Source organism: Poeciliopsis prolifica, unplaced genomic scaffold (genome assembly GCF_027474105.1).
Source record: "Poeciliopsis prolifica strain line A6 unplaced genomic scaffold, Auburn_PproV2 SCAFFOLD008, whole genome shotgun sequence".
NCBI classification, from domain to species: domain Eukaryota; kingdom Metazoa; phylum Chordata; class Actinopteri; order Cyprinodontiformes; family Poeciliidae; genus Poeciliopsis; species Poeciliopsis prolifica.
The window spans coordinates 9329616-9348673 of record NW_026562383.1 but is presented as its reverse complement, the minus strand read 5'-3'; the positions used below and the strand labels follow the sequence as shown (position 1 = coordinate 9348673).

The 19058-nt window shown below is 40.2% G+C and overlaps 1 protein-coding gene across 1 annotated transcript in view; it reads right to left on the bottom strand.

Moving 5' to 3' along the window:
• Nucleotides 1-3084: 3084 nt before the first annotated feature.
• rorcb (RAR-related orphan receptor C b) overlaps nt 3085-19058 on the bottom strand; it is a 19106-nt gene continuing 3132 nt past the window's right edge. Inside the window, exons 2-10 of the mRNA XM_055033875.1 lie at nt 10892-10977; nt 10648-10789; nt 10055-10561; nt 9171-9292; nt 8355-8487; nt 7713-7820; nt 6851-6961; nt 6220-6332; nt 3085-5598 (exon numbers count right to left, since the gene is read on the bottom strand). Of these exons, the coding sequence (XP_054889850.1) occupies nt 5437-5598; nt 6220-6332; nt 6851-6961; nt 7713-7820; nt 8355-8487; nt 9171-9292; nt 10055-10561; nt 10648-10789; nt 10892-10977 (1484 nt within the window). The 3' untranslated portion in view covers nt 3085-5436. The remainder of the gene's footprint in view (nt 5599-6219; nt 6333-6850; nt 6962-7712; nt 7821-8354; nt 8488-9170; nt 9293-10054; nt 10562-10647; nt 10790-10891; nt 10978-19058) is intronic.

Genomic DNA, 19058 nt, shown 5'->3' with positions numbered 1-19058 from the left:
CTTAGGAAAACCTTTGGATGTTCTGCCGGATGGGCTCTGGGGTTCATGGAGCACAAGATCGTTGGCGACACAACTGTGCTGTGTCTTTTGAGCCAAATAGAAAAGCACCAGAAGAAGAGAGGCGTTTTTTTCACGAAACTTTTTCCTGGTGCTAAAAACATCTTGAAAAGGTATGTCACCAAATGAGCGTGTCATAGGCTACCTCTGTCGATCTCGGCTCCATGACGCCCCCCTGTGCCTCCGCCTCTCTGTTCCTCCGTCGTTCGTGATATCGAGTCGCCTCTCTGTTTCTCCATCGGTCCTGATATCGAGTATCCTTCCTGTTCCTCTGTCGGTCCTGATATCGAGTATCCTCCCTGTTCCTCTGTCGGTCCTGATATCGAGTATCCTCCCTGTTCCTCCGTCGGTCCTGATATCCAGTATCTTCCCTGATCCTCCGTCGATCTCTGCCCCGGTACGGCTCTCCTTGCCTCCGTTGGTCCCGACCCCAAGAAGCCTCCATGTCCGATTCTAGCGACAATGTCCCTTAATTACTCTGCCATGTTTAGTTTTTTTTGCCCTGGCAATTATTTTCAATCATATTCAATAACATTAAATGTTACTTGAACAGGGATGCACAGTTGGTAGCACTGTTCCCTTGCAGCAAGAAGGTCCTGGGTTCAATTCTCTGTGTGGAGTTTTCATCATCTCCCTATGCATGGTGGGTTCTCTCCAGGTACTCCGGCTTCCCCCTGTCTAAAAAGATGACTGTTAAGCACCAGCACCACTTATGACCCCTCTACGGATAAACATGTAAGGCAATGAAATGCTTAATGAAAAATATATTTAATGTATGCTCAAAGGTTAGTTACTTTTCTTTAAAATGTCTTTTACAAAATGATTTAGATTTTTTTAAAATTTAAATATGGCACTTCGACTTCCGATTTGGCACAGAGGGAGATGGCAGCCAAAAATCAGAACTCTTGCCAAAAAACTACAAATGAAATCACACCCAAAATTAAATGTTTTATTATTAAATAAAAAAGTCGTCGCTTCTTTTATCTGTGTTAACCGTTCCTGCTCAGACTCCTGACCGTAGTCGGAAGACACAGGGGAGATTTTCCTCCAGGGCCGAAGCGAAGTTACTTCGGGGTTAACTCCCTCATACGCCTCGAACATGAACCACAAGGTGGCACAGGGGTGCTTGGAAGTCAACTTTAATAGCGCCAGCAAACACTTGAAAGCTGTACAGAGTTTTTGTTAGCCGCTGCTCCCATCGTCGTCTCCACTCTCACTCTCTCTCACTCGCTCCTCCCCACAACATGCAGGTTCTTCCAGCACGCAGCGCCCCCCCTGCTGACCGGAGGACGGCTCACACACATCACTCACTGAGCTGTTATCACTTACAGTGGAGGCACTTTCCGCAACATCTGCATGGGGGAAATAAAAGAAGTCAACGACGACGAGCACGTAGACTATTCTGCGTTTGCTGACTCAGCGGAACACTCTCTACTCCTACAGCTTCACAGATCTGTGACACTTATCTTAATCTTAATGATTATAATGGCTTTTAGTTGAGCAGCTTCACGCACACGTTCAGCTGATTTCTGGTTCTTTAGGTTCTGACGGGTCTGTGGTTCTTCTCCGGATCCATTCTGTCTGTTACACAGCAGCAAACTGCGCCATGACGGACACTTTGTTTTGTCTTTATATTTACACAGCATCCATCCTCAGTGAATTGTTCAGCTGGTAATGCGCGTCTTTTCGGTCACGTCTGTATTTTTTGAAGCGTTTTTTTTTCTTCTACGGACATGGAAACAGGGAGAGGACGATTGAAAAAGACGCGGGTTGATAGCAGCTCATCGTGGCTGCGTAGTGACCGTCTCTAGGTAACCGTGAAGTTCAGCGTCGGTCCGCAGCGTTCAGGGGTCCTTCAGTGTAGCTGACCTTAATATTGCCTGTGTTTTATTTTGGCCATTATTGTTAAACTTAATGTTGATGTGTTTATTATAGGCGTGTCTATCGGACAGTTTAGTATCGGTTCAATACGGCACGCACATTTAACGGCCAAATATGGGACGACTCCATATTTTATGGGATGGGTGCCAATCCTATTTAGTGGTTCTGAGATACAGTTTAAGGCTAAAGCACCCCTAAAACTGGGCTAGATACGCCACTGGAGCCAGATAAGGTATGTACCCTAAGTAATAAAGACTACTGGCAAATAGTAAATGGCAGCACTGTGCAGTAGAATGATAGTGATTGTTGTTGCAAGAATAATTCCCTCCAACTATAACCATTCCCTCCACCCCACAACCTTTTTTACTTGAGCTGCACCTGGAATCAACTGGAAAGAAATCAAGATCAGAAGGGAAAGAGTGACTTCAGGGGCTCAATTAGTGGATCAAAAGCTTTTTCTTTCCTTCCTGTTCATTAAATGTGTCAAAACACAAAATTTCTACTATATTTTTCTATCAAAACATTAAGAACCTGGACTTGAAATCAAGGTAAAGCTCAAGAAAAGTGCTTTGATGCAGAAATGTAGTTCTGTAGTTCCTTTATTTATTATTTGTTGGGTCCACAACAGCCTGCTATAGCATCTTTTATCTAACAAGAGAGACAGAAAGCCATTTCTCGCTTTTATATGGAGAAGTCATTGGAAAAATATTGGTCAAAACTTGATTCAGTAATTTTCACATCCTTACCAAAACCAGAAATCTGAATTTAACATCAGTATTTCTTTTGCTGAGGTAGTTTGCTGGATAAACACTTGACGAAAGACTAGTTTAAAGACAATCGCCACAATTATGTTCAGTGGCATCTTCCTGTCTCACTGAGTAATGCAGTGAGACACATTACTCACACCAGAAAGCATCAGAAAACAATAATACTAAATCTGCCATTTAGTTGTTGCAACACTGAATGTTTGTTCATCTAAGATTTTTGTTTAATTCTTATTAGACATGTAGCTTGTTAAATGGCTCCAATTAGTATGATGCTACAAAACTCTTTCACGACATGCTGGATCATGAATAAAGGCATAAAACCTTTGCACGAATCCAGCATAAAAGATAAAGTTACACACCAAATAAAAACACAAATATCTCCAAAGGAAAAGAAACCATTTATTACATTCTCAAAACCACATATAATGTATCCGGTTGGACAACAATATATACTGAGCTGTGTGACTGTTATTCTTGAACTAAGTAAGATACCTGTAGTACATTTTGTCATTCAGGGAAACAAAAAGGGGAGTCAAACTATATACTTTTTTTTGTTTGATGTTTTCCTAAATGTCTTTAATTAAAAAATAAAATATAAATCACTGACTTTACGAGACCAAAGGTGGAGACACATGAGAAAAATGTGGATAAAAGACTGACAAATAACTGAAAAATCACAGCAAAAGAAACATGAAAACCCGATAACAAAATTTTGTTTGAACACTAACTGATTTTTTTTTGTTTTTTTTTTAATATTTTTTTTTTCCGTTTTGTTTTAAAATCCTATGAATCTGAACTTGATTGTTACAACATTAGGACAAACAAAGACGGGCTTTGACACTTTGTGGTTAACATTCACGAAAATAGAGCTTACGTCCACAGTGATTATGGTTATGGGTCTTAGGTGCAAAGGGTGTGAGGAGTACAAGGCTAAAAAGATGACACTTGCAATTAAGGGACAAGAGATTACAGCTATCTCCCTGAGCAGCAAGCAGTGGGTCCTCATATTCTGCTCAAGAGCGACACGGCACCCAGAGTAAGACGTTGTCATCACCTTGAGAACAGTGTGTTATATACATGAATGAATTGTAAACAGTTATGGCTGATTTGTTTTTTTTTTTTTATGTTGTGGCAGACATGGAGTAAAAATAACCAACAAAGTGAAACTAAAACAGATCGACTGAAGTCTTACTGGCATGGAAGCAAAACTCAGGGGGGCAGCTGGTAGCTCTATCTGGCCTTGGACTAGTAGTGTCAAGTGAGAAACAGGAAAGTATAAGTGCTTGATATTTGGAAAAGTGTCGGGTGTAGGACTAAAGGAGAGAATCTCCGAATGTACAAAATAATACAGTTGCACCAACCAGCAGAGAGGTTTCATGATGCATATGGACCATCGCAATCCCAGCCTTGAGTTAGATGCAACGCGTTCGGCAAAACACAGATACATCAACGTATTCCTGCCGTGCTGGCTGCCTGACAGAAACATCTGGCAGTGTCTCCTCTGTCGCTGTGTAGTCCGTTAAGTCGTCTTTTTGGCTTGCTGTCTCTCTTGCTTAATGTCCGCATTCGTCCTCCTGTCTCTTTCAGCAGGGGTTGGCAGCAGCAGTGCAGAGCGAAAGCCAACAGTTCAAAATGCGAGGCATTTTTCTTTCATTACTGTGTGCGAGTTTGCTGCCTCTCCCCTGCTATGATAAATCAGCAACAAGTGTCCACCCCCTCGCTTGCAGGATGGCCGTCCCTTTGCCGTTGGGCCAAGAGGGGTTGTTGCAGTGGAAACCTGAGAATACTGCCAAGAGAGGATAAAATCATCCAGAAAAAAAAAAATAAAATAAAAATAATAATAATAAAAAAAGATCTGAGTCCAAATATCTGTTGTGCCTCCATATCCGCTTTACTCCTGTTTCTTCCCCCATACATTTTTACTCTTTCCATATAGTCACATAGATATCTATTTACATTCTTATTTAAAATATTTTTTTCTTATAAACGTGTATATAAATTAAAGATAGTTTCATCTTTTTCTGTGTCTAAGTGGCATTTACAAGGAAGGGGGTCTGTGGGACTGAGGTTTTTTCATTGCATTACAAAAGCCTATGAAAAGGCAGCACCTAACACTATTTACTGTGAGTGAAACTGATTGCTGACTTCACCATAGGCCGTGAGTCGGTTTCTATGTGTTTTTCTATGCATGTCAGAAGAAACTCTGATCTGTGACCTTGGTCCCTAAGTGCAGATCAGTGAAAGGATGCATGGAAATGCATGTGCATCCCTCTGAGATGCATAACATTGAGAACCTTTGACTAACATCTGCGCCAATATTGACATCGTGCCAGTTCCGTGTGAGAAGCTTTGCTTTCGAGTTGGCAGGATTGTACATTCATCGTTGTTTGGTTCTCATTTGTGCCCTGGTGCTAATAGAAGAGGTACATTCATAACTAGTTCGGCGATCCCCAGTGGATCGATGCTTAAATATCTTTTAGAGCTTGGAGCTGTTACATGGCGTGTGGGCTGCTGTGATTTCAATAAGATGCCCACACACTGGTTTACAATGCTACAATTTGCAGTAGAGCAGGAACATGTGTGGTATGTAGTGTAAGGTGCTTCGCCTGCTGCTGGGATAGTGGAGGACTACTTTGGGAGACCGAGTGTTTATAGTCCTGGATTGTCTCTATAACCTGTCCCCTTTACTTTCTATTACACTCTCCTCATCTCTCCTGTTTCATCTCTCTGCCTAGCTGCCGGTGGAGTCCGGCAGAGGCATCTCGCTGCCGAACACTTCCCGGTACAGCGGCGGAAAACTGTAGGCAGTCTCTGGGTGGACCAAGCGGAAAAACTCCAGTTTATCGACATGGAGATTACAGATGGACTTCATTATGGGCAGCTTAGACAGCATCTGTTAGAGAAAAGAAAGCAATGCAAATTCAATGAGCATATGTATAGGTTTGAAGCCATTGCAAATGGTTATTTTTAAAGCACAGCAAGCTATTTTGAATACACACCTAATACGATATGCAGTGAAATGAAGAAGTGAAACTGAGCTAAAGGAATTAGTTTTTTGCCATTTTTATTGTAAGATTTTGAGAAAAGTTTAACTTTTTTTTAAATCAACAGGCAAATTGAATTGCTTTTTGTGTGTGTGTATGTTTTTGATCATCTAGTGACACGCGTTTGGATAGAATACTCCAATGAGAATAATTTTTCAGTCCAAAAATGTCTTTTCAAAAATAATTATGTTATTAAATGTTGTTTTTTCCTTGACTGCAAGGAGAAAATGATCACAATTAACAGAAAAAATCAATCTGCGAGTATTTAATATAAGGTTTTTTTACATAGTGAATTGAGTTACTGAAACAAATCAACTTCTCAATAATATTCCATATATGTCAAAGCACATCCAAGTTTGAGGGCCATTTTCATGAACTCGCAACAGACCAAACCTTCAAAAATTCAAATTCAACGAATGTGTTTTCTGCATGTTAAAGTCGAAGAAGCTGTCTTGACTATTTGTGTTCACCTTGTCCAGTTTCTCCTCAGAAGTGCCACTCTTCTGTAGACTGTGCTGCAGAGCCAGGTAGACTTTCTCTTGGAGCTTCTGAACCTTTTGACCTTCTGTCAGCCAGGGTCGATCTACATAAGCAAATATTTTAAATACAGTTCAGATTGCAGATTTTAAAACATCACTTCAAACTATTGAAAGAATGCATTTCATCTGTTTGACAGATGATTTATGCATTTAACCAAAGGCAAAGGGTTATTGAATGGGGGAAATGCTGAGATCTCTCTCTCTCACTACTGTGAGTTCAAATTAATAATTTGTGAGAAGTTAATTCAAAACCATTACTTAAGTGATTATGATGCATTCTAAGTTGTTGCTTTGTTGCAAAAAGAGTGAAAAGCTGACAAATAGAAATAAAGCATGGAAAAAAAAACTTCTGAATAATACAAAAAACAACATAAACTTCTAATAAAAATATTAAATATTATTTAGCTTTGAACTTCTTTTTTCATATTAAGACCTTTTTGTAATATTACAAGTGATAGAACGAGATGAAATATTTACGACAATATTTTGCTAAACGGTGTGCATATACGTTCAAGATCTTTATAAATGCTTGGATACAGCGAAAGAGAATAAAAATAATTACCAGGTGACAGAAGAACAGCAGCGCTAAAAAGGGCCATTTCCTCATCTGAGAGCTGCAGACGGCTGAGACCTTTTCCCAGCTCAAACACAGCGCTCACCAGATCATCACACCCTGCAGAAACAGCATAGTGTCCCTCATAAGTGACAAGATAACCAGAGGCTCTGCCATTCCTTTTTAGCTACATCACTGAACTAAAATCTAACCTACTAGGTTTACAGTGCAGAAAATGAATAAATGATCCCTCTTTGTTTGCAAACTGTGAAAAACTAAACTTCTCCCAGGTAATCAGAGTTGTTTGGTCTTGTAAATGTACTTGTACATTTTAACATGTTGTCAGGCTATAGCCAAAAATGTTATAATATTTTATTGAGACTTTCTGGACTTCTGCAAAACTGCATGTGATTTCCTTCTGCAGCAATGCTTGGTGGAGTTGGTACATCACATAAAATCCCAGTAAAATAAAGCAAAGCACTTTTATCTGCGTGAACTATCGAAATAAAAATTCTTTAATTTCTCCCACTAGGTGGCAATGTAGGATAATGATGGTGATACAGAAGAAAAGACAGAGTTAAACGTTTAACTTCTTTTCCAGGCTTAATCTGATTAAAGGTCATACTGTGAACAGGACTGCAACTAAAAGAAGGCGTTTGGGTTTTTTTTCAGTTCTTTTCTTAGAAAAAAAATGAATTTAGCTAATTAAGACAACTTAAAACTGTCTCAAGTAGATCACGCTGATTAATGATATTACACTATTCAGTAGAAAACATTTCTCCGGGTTACCTAAGCCATGTACGACTTCAGACACCGAAACACTATTTGAGTGTTTCAACACACACAAAAACCTTCCCAAACTGATTCTCACCCAGAGCTTTGAAGAACTGAGCCGAGGCAAATTTTCCATTGAAGAAGATGGTGTTGTTGCTGCTGTTAAAGGCGCGACACATGCGTATGAGTAGGACCTCCAGACAGCCTAAAAAAAAAAAAGGTAGCCAGAAGCAAAAGAATAGACATAGAGAGATGGAGAGAGAAGAAGAAGACGGAGAGGAAGATGGAGGACGAGGAAAGGCGCAAAAATACTCCAAACATGCAAAAACATACAACAAATTGTCAATTTTGAGTCAAATTAGTGCACAGCATATACAAGACAAAATTTAACAAGTTAATATTTTAAAGGATAGTACAAATATCCAACAAGGTTTGTTGTTTGATCCAAACCATGTAAAGAAAGTAAAACATTGTCAAATATATGCAGGAAATTATAAATAATTAATTTTGTTTTTCAGAATTTTGCATTTCTCCCCAGTGTTTAGAGCAGGTGTTTATCAAAAAAAAAAAATTAAATATAGTTTTTCAAAAAATTATGTAAAATAACAGGCAGAGGTAGAAGGTTGGAGACAAAAAAAAACAGGAAGGATTTTCAGTTAGCAAGATTGAAACTTTGTTCACATTGAAAGAATTTTACTTTGCGAAACAAGTGAGCTGGTATTTTGGAGCGTACACTGACCTGCTTTCAGCAAAATAATCTGGTCATTCTGGCACAGGTCCATAAAGCCAGCTATGCGCTTGGCAAACTCCACCACATACTGGATGGCATTGGTGATATGATGTGCGCACTGCTGCCACATCCACTCGGCTGACTGAAAGAGATCACAAACAGCATTATATTGAGTTTACGTTTAATTCACTGATGAGATACAAATTGATATATATATATATATATATATATATATATATATATATATATATATATATATATATATATATATATATATATATATATATATATATATATAAGCAGTATATTAAGCAGTATATAAACACTGCTTAATATAACAGTGTTTATATTTTAAGGGGTCAAACAGAAGAGTTTTTCATTGACGTGTTTAATACTGGTAGCTATTAAAAATTATTTTTCATCCTCAATAGATAATTGATATATAAGTATTTCCTCATAAGTACTTTTTAATTATGGTGTTCCTCAGCATTCTGGGCATAAGCTGTACTGTGCTGTCTGGACCTAAAGAGTTTTCCATTATTTTTTCATTGTGCTTGGTGGATGGAAGTCGGGTCTGGGTAGGATGAGATCAGATCCAATTGAACAGTTTTCAAGCTTCAAGGGGTAAAACCTGGAAAACTCTACAAGGATATATAGCGCACCAATGTAACGCCTATAAATATGATGGTGAATTACATACATCTATAACTTAACACTAACTCTTTCCCAACAAATTGTTCCACAGTAATAAACAAGTTGCTTATTACACTTTTACGAAACTCAATCACTGTGAAGGGAACAACGTTTAATTTTTTTTTAACACACCTTGCTTTGGAAAACTCTGGTTTCTTCGGGTGTGTAGTGTACCCAGGTGAATCTCTTCATGTCCTCTGCGCTGTACTGGCATGTTTCCAAGTGAGACTTTACAATACTCTGAGTGATATGCTCTGTAAAGGAAAAATACACAAAGTCAGTGTTGTCTCGCTGCAAGCATTTTTGAGGTCGTTGTGGCACGTTTATGGTTTGAAAGACAGCAAAGGCAGACCTATAGCAGTGTGGTCTCAACATCTAGAAATTGACATAACTGTTAAGATGATTTGCACTACTGAGTAGTTTTAGCAGTCAGTTTTCTCACTTTTTTCCTCCAGCTTTTAGATGTTTTCCTCCTCCTCTGCCAGTAATAACACATTTTAATTTCTTTCTTTATTGGCCCTCAGAGCCTGTCTGCAAACAGCTCCCTTTTGCCAGCAACCATCTAATAAACCTGACACGTACAACTCCTTAAGGTATCTTGAGACGTGTGTAAAGGTATTTGATCCTTTAATGTGCACAAATGTGACACCGACACCGTCCTTTTGTCTGGCCAGGTTTGTGAACTGAAGATTAACTTACTGCTTCCCCGTATCACCACCATAACGTCGCCCTTGTTCCACTTTACAGTTCAGTATAAAGTGCACCAGCACTATGAGATATATCTTTGTCCTTGGATATCAGAGAATTATCTCTGTGCAGAAACATAGTTAAGGATTAACCAATAATGAGCTCCAATAAATCAAACTGTGAAACAGGCACACATAAGCTGATATGTTGTCTATAACTGATCTGCTATGGTTTTATGGAGATGAAACCTCCTGTTTTTGTGACTGTTATTGTTCAGCAAGAAAGGACACATGGAGTATCAGTTGTTATGTTTCTGTTTTCAGTCTCACCGAGGTCTGTTACTGAGCAGTCATCAGGCAACTGGTCCAAAAGTGACCGTCTGCGTCCCAGAAGCGAGTGTGTGAGCAGGAGTTGGCTCCCACAGCTGTCTGCTGTGTCCATTATGGTCTGATGTGGGGAGTTCTGATTGGACGAGGCAGCAGAAGATGAGGATGAGGAGTTAGATGTGTTCCCCGTGCTGCCTCCTCCGCCTCCCAGCAGCTCCAGGCTGCAGTACTCGCTGGCCTCCTCGGGCGTCAGCGGTAGGTCAAAAAGGTCGGGCAGTGCAGCGATGTCGTCCAGGTCGCTGAGGGTCGATGTGGAGCCCCCACTGCTGTAGCAGCGGCTCAGGCCCTCCTCGCCGTCGTCCGCCCCACTGCCGCAGCCTCCGTCCTCTCTGGGTAGAGACAGCGCTGCGGGGCCGTTGGAGCCCACACACTCTTGAGACTTCTGATGCTTTTGGACCTCGGCGTAGAGGCTGTCCCGCTGCTTCTTTGACATGCGGCCAAACTTCACAGCTGTAGGCAGAAATTACATTTCATTGCAGTAGGCAGTCGCAGCCAATCACTTCTCCACTACAGAGCCCTGCTTAATGAATGTTTACCATCTCGGCTCATGCCCAGAGCCAGACACTTCTGAAGACGGCAGTGCTGGCAACGATTTCGGTTCGTTCGGTCAATCAGACAGTTCCTCTGGCGGGAGCAAGAGTACATGGCGTTGTTCTGCTGGCTGCGACGGAAGAAACCCTGGAAGCACAAATAAGCAAAAACCAGTGTCAGATCTGTACATCGCATAAGAATCAGTGCATGAAGGAATTTGGGTGAAGTTGGGCTTTCTTTCTCCTTTACCTTGCAGCCCTCACAGGTAATGACCCCATAGTGGATTCCTGAGGACTTGTCCCCACAGATCTTACACGGGATGACCTCAATTTGAGCTGCAGGACGAAAACAAAGGAAGACCAACCACACAGTTTAGAAAACTTGCACAGTGATGAGTTTAACAGAAAGCTCAGCAGAGTACGATTAATGATCTATGAAAACACAAACAGTCCGCGTGTACTTTAGTGCTCTTTTATTATTTAGTAAAACTTGAATTTATAAACAGGACTAAACTTGCGATTCTTTCAGTTTTTTTAGATTTATATCTACTACATCTATCAAAGAACCCGAAGTGCATTTTTTTTCTTGTCTGCGTTATATTGTGCATCAGGCCTTAAAAAGAAAACAGAAATTACTTTCTGTCAGGAAAAGATTAACTGGTAATTTTCTTATTCAGACAAAACAAAGACTTTCTTATGAGGATGTGTTTGGTTTGATTTTGAACCAGATAGGGCAGAAAACCGCCCGCCCTGAGTCTGTTTCTGTCTGAGCAGACTTCCTCTGTAAAGATTAATTTTGTCCAGCGTTGTTCAGACATGTTTAAACAGGTTGCTCAAAAGAATAGAACGAGCTCCTGACACATATAACACCAAGGATTTAGTTCGGACAATGTGACCTTTGGCTGTCGTGTCATGACTCTCATCTTCAATGGATTTTAACATTTTGTGTTTGATGGCAAGTTGTGAGGGTTTTAGAAGGAGATTACAAATGACGGAACTTTCTCCAGCTCCACAGGCCTGAAGGCTGACCAGTGTCATTGGCAAAGCTCTGAACACAATGAACTAAGGTCTCATTCGATGAACATAGGGTGCATGTGTCTGTGAATGTTAATGTTCGGAGTCCATGCTAGTGAAGTCAAACATCCTTAATTGCAAGCACACTAGCTCCTTGCAATCAAATGTAACATAATCTGCTTCACTCATACTTCATACTTCATACTTCATACATAAAAATCCCTTTGTGTTTTGACTCTCATTTCCAGTTATGTAATGCCATAACATTTTCTCCACAGCTGACACTTTGTCATCATTTTGTTATTTTCTGCAGTTGTTAGCGTTTTCGACAGATGTACAGCAAGGATGTTCAAGGAAAATGTGAGGACAACTCGTTCTTGATGTGTCCTGCAGGGTCTGTTCCCTCATAAACTCCGCAGCAAAGATTTACAGCAGAGCAGACTTTCTAACAAGCAGAAATGCGAGTGGGGGAGAGCGCTCAGGAGGCGAGGGTATGTTATGGAAATTACTGTTTTTATTGCAGCGCACTGAAAACAGCGGGAAAAGCGTCGTGAGATATGTTTTTATTTTCTTTTTTCAGTGATACCAGATGCTGAAAAAGGTCTTGAGTGTGTGGAAAGCAGCGAACAGGTCAGCAGAAGAGAAGCACCATAAAACCTATACAGGCAGGCGAATTTGCTACTCGAGAAGAAATTCTCTGAAAGATTTGCCGCGGCGTTTGCAAAACACCTCACCTGCCAGACTCCTGGACATTTTACAAGGTTGATAAATGGCAACTCTTGAGCAAAACTTGCGGTAAGACATGCCACACCTTCACAACGACTGTAGCTAAGGAATAGTCAGCTAATGGTCCATGGCTGATTACCAATAAGCAGTAATCAGCCATGACGTTACAGTCCTGGAAGGTAAAATTAGTGATGTACAAAGGTATTTCTTTGCTAATACCGATTTCCTTTGATGACTGGCATCTTCCAATTTTGTACTTTGTGTTTTTCTAAGCAACCACCTAATTATTTTCCAGAACTAAACATGGGTGGGACACTTTCTATACGGTAGCAGACCTTCAGCCGATCCTAATAAAACCGCTTAAAATGGTTCAAGCAACACGATTAAGAATTAGAAGTGTTCGCCAGCCTTCGAATCCCCTCACCCTGCAGCTTGAATGGCCTAACAACATTTATGGGACGCCAGCTCAGTCCAAAGAATTTCCACTGCGAAGCCCATGGGGCAATAAAATCTACCAAATATTAGGAGTGCGATCATAACATTATGGCTGATACTTAAAAGGCTCCGGGTTTCATTTTCGCGAGCTGTTATGTAACTCCTTGCTGCTCCTCACTAGGAGACCCCATGACAGCAATAAAATTGTGTAGATTTCCCGTTTATGAGTCTGGGAGCCTGAAACATACTTCATTACCAGAGGGGACTGCATCTTTGTAAATCCCATGCTGTTGACAATTAGCAGCTATTTCATAGTGGAGGACTATGACAAAGCCTAATGCTTAGAAAGTAACAACAACACTACAGCTCTAATAGCATCATTTGAAGCACTTATATGTTGCTTATTTGGGAATAAATAGATAAAAGAAAAAAATCCCCAGAATGAACTACTGCTTCATATTTTCATAGTTTTTAAGTATAGCAAATTTATATTTTTCAGTTGGTTTGTCAGATTGGGCAAAGTCTTGACATCCAGCTGGTAGTTTGACAACTTCTGTTTTGAATCTGTCACCTAAGAGTCACAGGCTACAGTATTTTATGAAATATTTTTAAACAGTCAAATTTGTCTCTCAGTCCACTGTCAGTCCACACTGACTGACAGTAGTGATTTATTTTATGCTCTGTACATTTGCACATCGTTATATGAAATGATACGATACAAAAACAATAAATCATTGTGTGTTTTTATGTAAAGCTGCTGACTCACCATTTCCAATCATGGCACATATGCTGCAGTATTAAAATAATTCATACTTTGATCTAAACATGAAAAAATAAACAGGATTTAGGAAAAAAATCCTGTTTAAAACAATCTTTACAATGTGTGCCGCTTCTGATGTGCTTCCTTTTTGAATGGTGCATCTGTTGGGATGAGGGGTGTGGAATTAACAATGTTGTGATTTTTTTATATGTGCACTCAAGGATTAAATGACCATCTGGTAGTGAAATATGACAGCTCTATGAGTGCTCTCACATGAGCAGATATTCATTAGAAACTAATGAAAAATAGGTTTCACTTTTAGTTTCAAACATCTACCATAGTGAGGGAAATTACACAATGGCAGTGAGATTAGGCACTGTTCTCAGTGGGTCATTGTTGCAATATTAGGGTCACAGTTACATCATTTTATCAACAGTTGAACGCATATTCGGTAAACAACCAAGCTTATCGGGTAAGATGATGCAAGAGTGGTACTTTCAAATGTCACTCTGTATTCCGACCCAATGGACATGAAAGGCAGACATACATTTATATGTGCACTCAAGGATTAAATGACCATCTGGTAAATCATGTTAACGTAAAACGCATAACATCGCCTGCTCAACATACTGTGCCGTGTCTTCTTCTTTCTGGACACACAAATACCAAGTTGCACGCACAGCAAAAGTTTAGATAACATCATACGAAGTGTGCTGACCTCCCCACCCCCCACAAAGAAATCAGGCAAATAGGAAATCACATGACGGTAGCGCATAAGACACATATTATACAAAGAAACCTTTTCTTCTGCTACAATTACTTCAAGAGACAGTCGGTCGGCGCCTGGGTTTGCCGGTCAGAGAGATCTATCGGTTTTGTTTGTGTGTGAAACTGTGGAGGAATTCAGAGGTTATTGTTGGACTCTGGAGTTCTGAAAAGCACAACTTTCCTCTCTCCTTTTTGTTCCACAAACGCTTGACTGTCTCTTTGCTAAAACTGTTGACTAAAATAGTCCAATTGATGAGGGCAGCTGCAGGCATGCAGTGGAAAAACATCACCCTCCTCTCTCGGCTCTCTGCCCCTCCCGCGCCTCTTGATTATATAACTCTTGTCGGGGAGCATTCTTTGCAAAAGCTCATTGAGCAAGCTCACTCCAGCAGCGCCGTCACCCCGCCCTCTTCAGTTCTCCTCGCTTCCCACTGGCTGGACGGTCCTAGCTACTGCCACGGCACTGGCTGAGTCATCCGTCACTCTGGGGCTGGAGCCTGTCAGCCCATGTGGACGTTCTGTCCCACTGACACACTTTCCCACTGCAGGCAGGGAAGGAGAGAAGAGGGAGGGAGTGGAACCAGCACTCTGCCCAAACCAGTTTTAAGGTGGAGTTGAACAAAGCGTCTATGTGGTTATAGAATCAGCAGGGTTACGTAATAACAAGCTTAAAGAAGATACAAGTCAGTGGACAACATATATATTTACAGATTTGTCTATCGCTTCACCATGGGGCGCCAGTAACATGACACCACATGCGGTGTGACCGTCATGGTATGGGCAGTGCACCACACTCAAACTGCTCAATCCTCGAACTTGACCGTCTGCTTCCCACCCCTTTCTGTTCTCCTTTGACATTGAGCTTCTGCTTATTCTATTCTTGTGGTGTGCTGAGAGTCAGAAAGACACAGATGCCCTGGCAACCATCCCAACCAGCTACATTACACACACACACACACACACACACACACACACACACACACACACACACACACACACACACACACACACACACACACACACACACACACACACACACACACACACACACACAGCTCATTCTTTTCCAGCGTACAACCCTTATTTGATATGCAAGCGCAGTCAGTTATATTTTCTTAAAACTTCTAGCCAGATATTTCTGTATTTTCTATTTGCCTCACTGTTTTATTGTAAGTTATTATTTTACGGTGAGATTATTTACCCTCCCTCAAGTAAACTTTCAAAAGTGCGAGCCTTTGGTGACATCACCAGGCAAAGGGAGTCTAACTGGAGTTCTTTAGCAATGTTCTGTGTTTTCTTCTTTCATTTGCACTGGCTATGCAACTTAACAGGTTTTGGACCTGGTAAGTTGCATTTAGAGCTGAAGCACAATGTTTGAGTATTATAGGAGAAGGCTGCCAGGCTTTCAGAAATATGTGGTAACAATAAAACTGGTGGAAGCATTTTCTACAGAAGGCCAGGCAGACCGGAATGGTGAGATATCGTCAAGCATTTTTATTGATAACAATGTTTAGTTGAAGAACGAGCTGTTCTCCAAATTATTTGGGTCTGTTGATGAGTTCCAATTAGTAGATAATTAAATCTTAATAACATTCACAGCAGAACTGTTGGATTACCCAACATAGAGCTTCATAATTAGTCCTGTCTGAACAGTTAGCCTCAATAGAACCACTCCTAAAACATGTCATAATCTCCGCTGCATTCCTATTAAAACTGGCTCATTCGCGAATAATGTTTTGATAATTCACCTGACACTTGAAATGTCATCAACACAAAAGCAGATTTAAGAATGATCTTCTTTGATAGTCCTTTTAAAAACCTAACATTATCTGAATTCCTGCAGTGTGACTCATTATGTAACCATGTTTTCATTGTCAATATATAATTAACTGTGAGAAATACATCAATATATTGCATCTTTAGTTATTTTACATTGCAATATCTTGACATTAGCCAAATTTAGAAGAAGGTGGAACTTTGGGTTAGAGACAGTGTTGGTGACCCCAACCTCACAAGTTTACTTCGCAAATACAAACAACAACAGTGCAATGGTTAAACGTCAACTTTAAGCTCTTTCTAGGCCTGAAAAGATTCCAATAAACACAATGTCATCTGCAGAAATGTCTTCGTCCATGCAAAATTGTATACAATACCTATGATGTAACAGAGTCACTGAACTCCATGGAAAACAGAAAAGTCCAAAGTGGTTTGGAAATTAGCGCTTATATCTGAGAATAAGTTGAGCGCATTCTAGCTGCAGGTTGGAAAATCAATGGGATGCGCTAAAAGCTGTTATGCTAACAAGAATTGCCTGGTAAAGCTTTATGTGGAAAATACTATAAAAAGAAAATAAAAACCAGAAACATAAATATTACACAGCATTAAGTGCACCAGTAGCTGAAAGCAATGCCTTAAGTGCGTCTACATAGTTAATGCCCGGTACTTAGACAATGTTTTTTTTTTTTTTTTTTTTTTTACCCTTTGAGTGTTTAATTATGTGGTTCTGCTTGGTGGCAAGTTCTGACTTTCCCAGTTTTTAATTCCACATTCACGTGGCATTCTTGCGATATTTCCAACTTAAGAACAAAACGAACGCACCATAAAATTGGCAGTTGTTGCTTGTGTTTGGTTACATAGTCTTCTCAAAATAGTTGTGTGGGATATCTTGTATGGAAATCCAATACATGAAAACATCTCAATGTTATGACCCAATAAGTTTTCTTAGAAACCTTGAAACAGACAGTGTTTGTAAGAACTCTATTGACGCTCCCTCAGTAATCCCTTGCTGAAGTCCAGCCCAGGCTGAGGCATGTTTCGTTCAGACGAAGCCATTTTGACTGGAAAACCCTGAGCCAACCCTTTCCGATCAAAGATTTCAAATAGTTTTCATATGTGTTTACTGTGACTCACTTGACCGTAACTTGATAAACGAATGAGGATCAACAAAGTAAAGTGGATGCACACAATCATAGATTTGAAAACAAAACATAAATCAGGAGGAAGGTCTGTAGCAAGTAGCTAACTCCAAACTTTGACTCTACCATCAACAGCTCAGTAGGAGAAATTTGTGCACTATTGTGAAAATCCAAAGGAAAGGCATTTGAATATAATTATCTGCGTTTTTTGCTTCAAAAGTGACGTTAGAGGCTGATTTCTAATCAGAATATGTACTTCTTTATCAATTAGCTGAAAGGTCCATGACTTGTGGAGGTGAAGCACATCAAACCAATTTAGCTCAATGTCGATAATGGCGGAAAAATAAGAAGAGTGATTACCTTTAACCCTGAATACCCCTGCTCAGCTGCGCTCAGTTTTTTTTACCTTTCGCTCTCTTGAGACACAGAGCATTCCAAGAAGATCAATACCAGCACCGCTTTTTGTTTCAAGTTATGACGCATAAGGTCTGGAGGGGTTTAAGTTTGTCACCAAATCTGAGTGGGCATCTGCAACCAATTATAACTGAGCAGAATAAAAATGCAAAACAGGAACAAATTTTCCAGAATAAAGCAGGTGTTTTGAACTTCGGGGCTGCAAACCTTTATGCAAAGCAAACAAGGGAAAGAGATAGCTTTAACAGCCGAGACAAACGCGCTGGCCTCTGACTGTTTATCAGCCACCTGAATGTACAAGCTGGTTATCGCTACAAAGAAGTAATTCAGCAGAAGGTGAGGCGGGCTTACGGGAGAAGGAAAATCACTGTCTGAGCCTCCAACAGCTCACTTCTCGATGTCCATCGAGGAACGAGCAGGCAAAAAAATGTCTGACATGCCCTATGACCAGTGCGTCACACATTCAGTGTGTCAGTGTGTCAGAGATCTATGATAAAGTCAAACACACCTAACAACATCACACCTGACAACCTGCATACACATAAAAGTGCCATTTAATCTTTATAATCCTGGGAAACTGTTGAAGCACAAGTAAATGTCATTTCTTTCACAATGCAAATCTTTTATAGCATGAGTAACAACATGGTGACAAATGTTGATTGCTGTAATATTTGTTAGATTTCAAACTTTCTGGTGAAACAAAATGAGAACAATTTTCACCAGTTCAAGTGGAAGTATCATGATTTGGATCTCTAACACTTTTTCAAAGAAACTAACAAAACAAAAAACAAAAACAAAGAAAAAACACCCTTTCTGTGGCTAAAGTGTAGGGAATAATTTCCAGATTTAATTTCCCTAAAATTAGATGTAAAATGATCTATTTTGAGAATTTTGGGGGTTTGGGGGTTGGGGGATTCAGACTCACATCTCTTAACACTGAACTCTCATGAGTACAGTGAAAAGGTGTTTTTGCTTTAACATAAAAAACGATTTATGTTAAACTGGTAGAATCCTACTTTATACTTATATTAGGATGCTAAGTGTGCAGAATGTGTACAGTCTGGACATTCGCTGCTGGCAAGTTCGGTGGGCTCTTTCTATTTTAAAAGATGCAAATACCACTGGAGACTGAGCGGGGGCCCACAGTGGGGGAACGGGAACAGAGCTGAGCACTTCACTGGCCTCTAACACAGGTTGTCTGTCTGTGTGTGACACATGTCTTGTGATCTTTCACTGTTGCTATAAAACATTGTGTGGAAGTGGACAGATAGCTGACGACGTGCTACAGTGGAGCTGGAAAACAATCCAGAGTTTGTAGCAAGCATGTCAAAACTGCAGGAGAGCAGACTACAAAACTTGTTCTGATTGCATCTTATGTGCTCAGA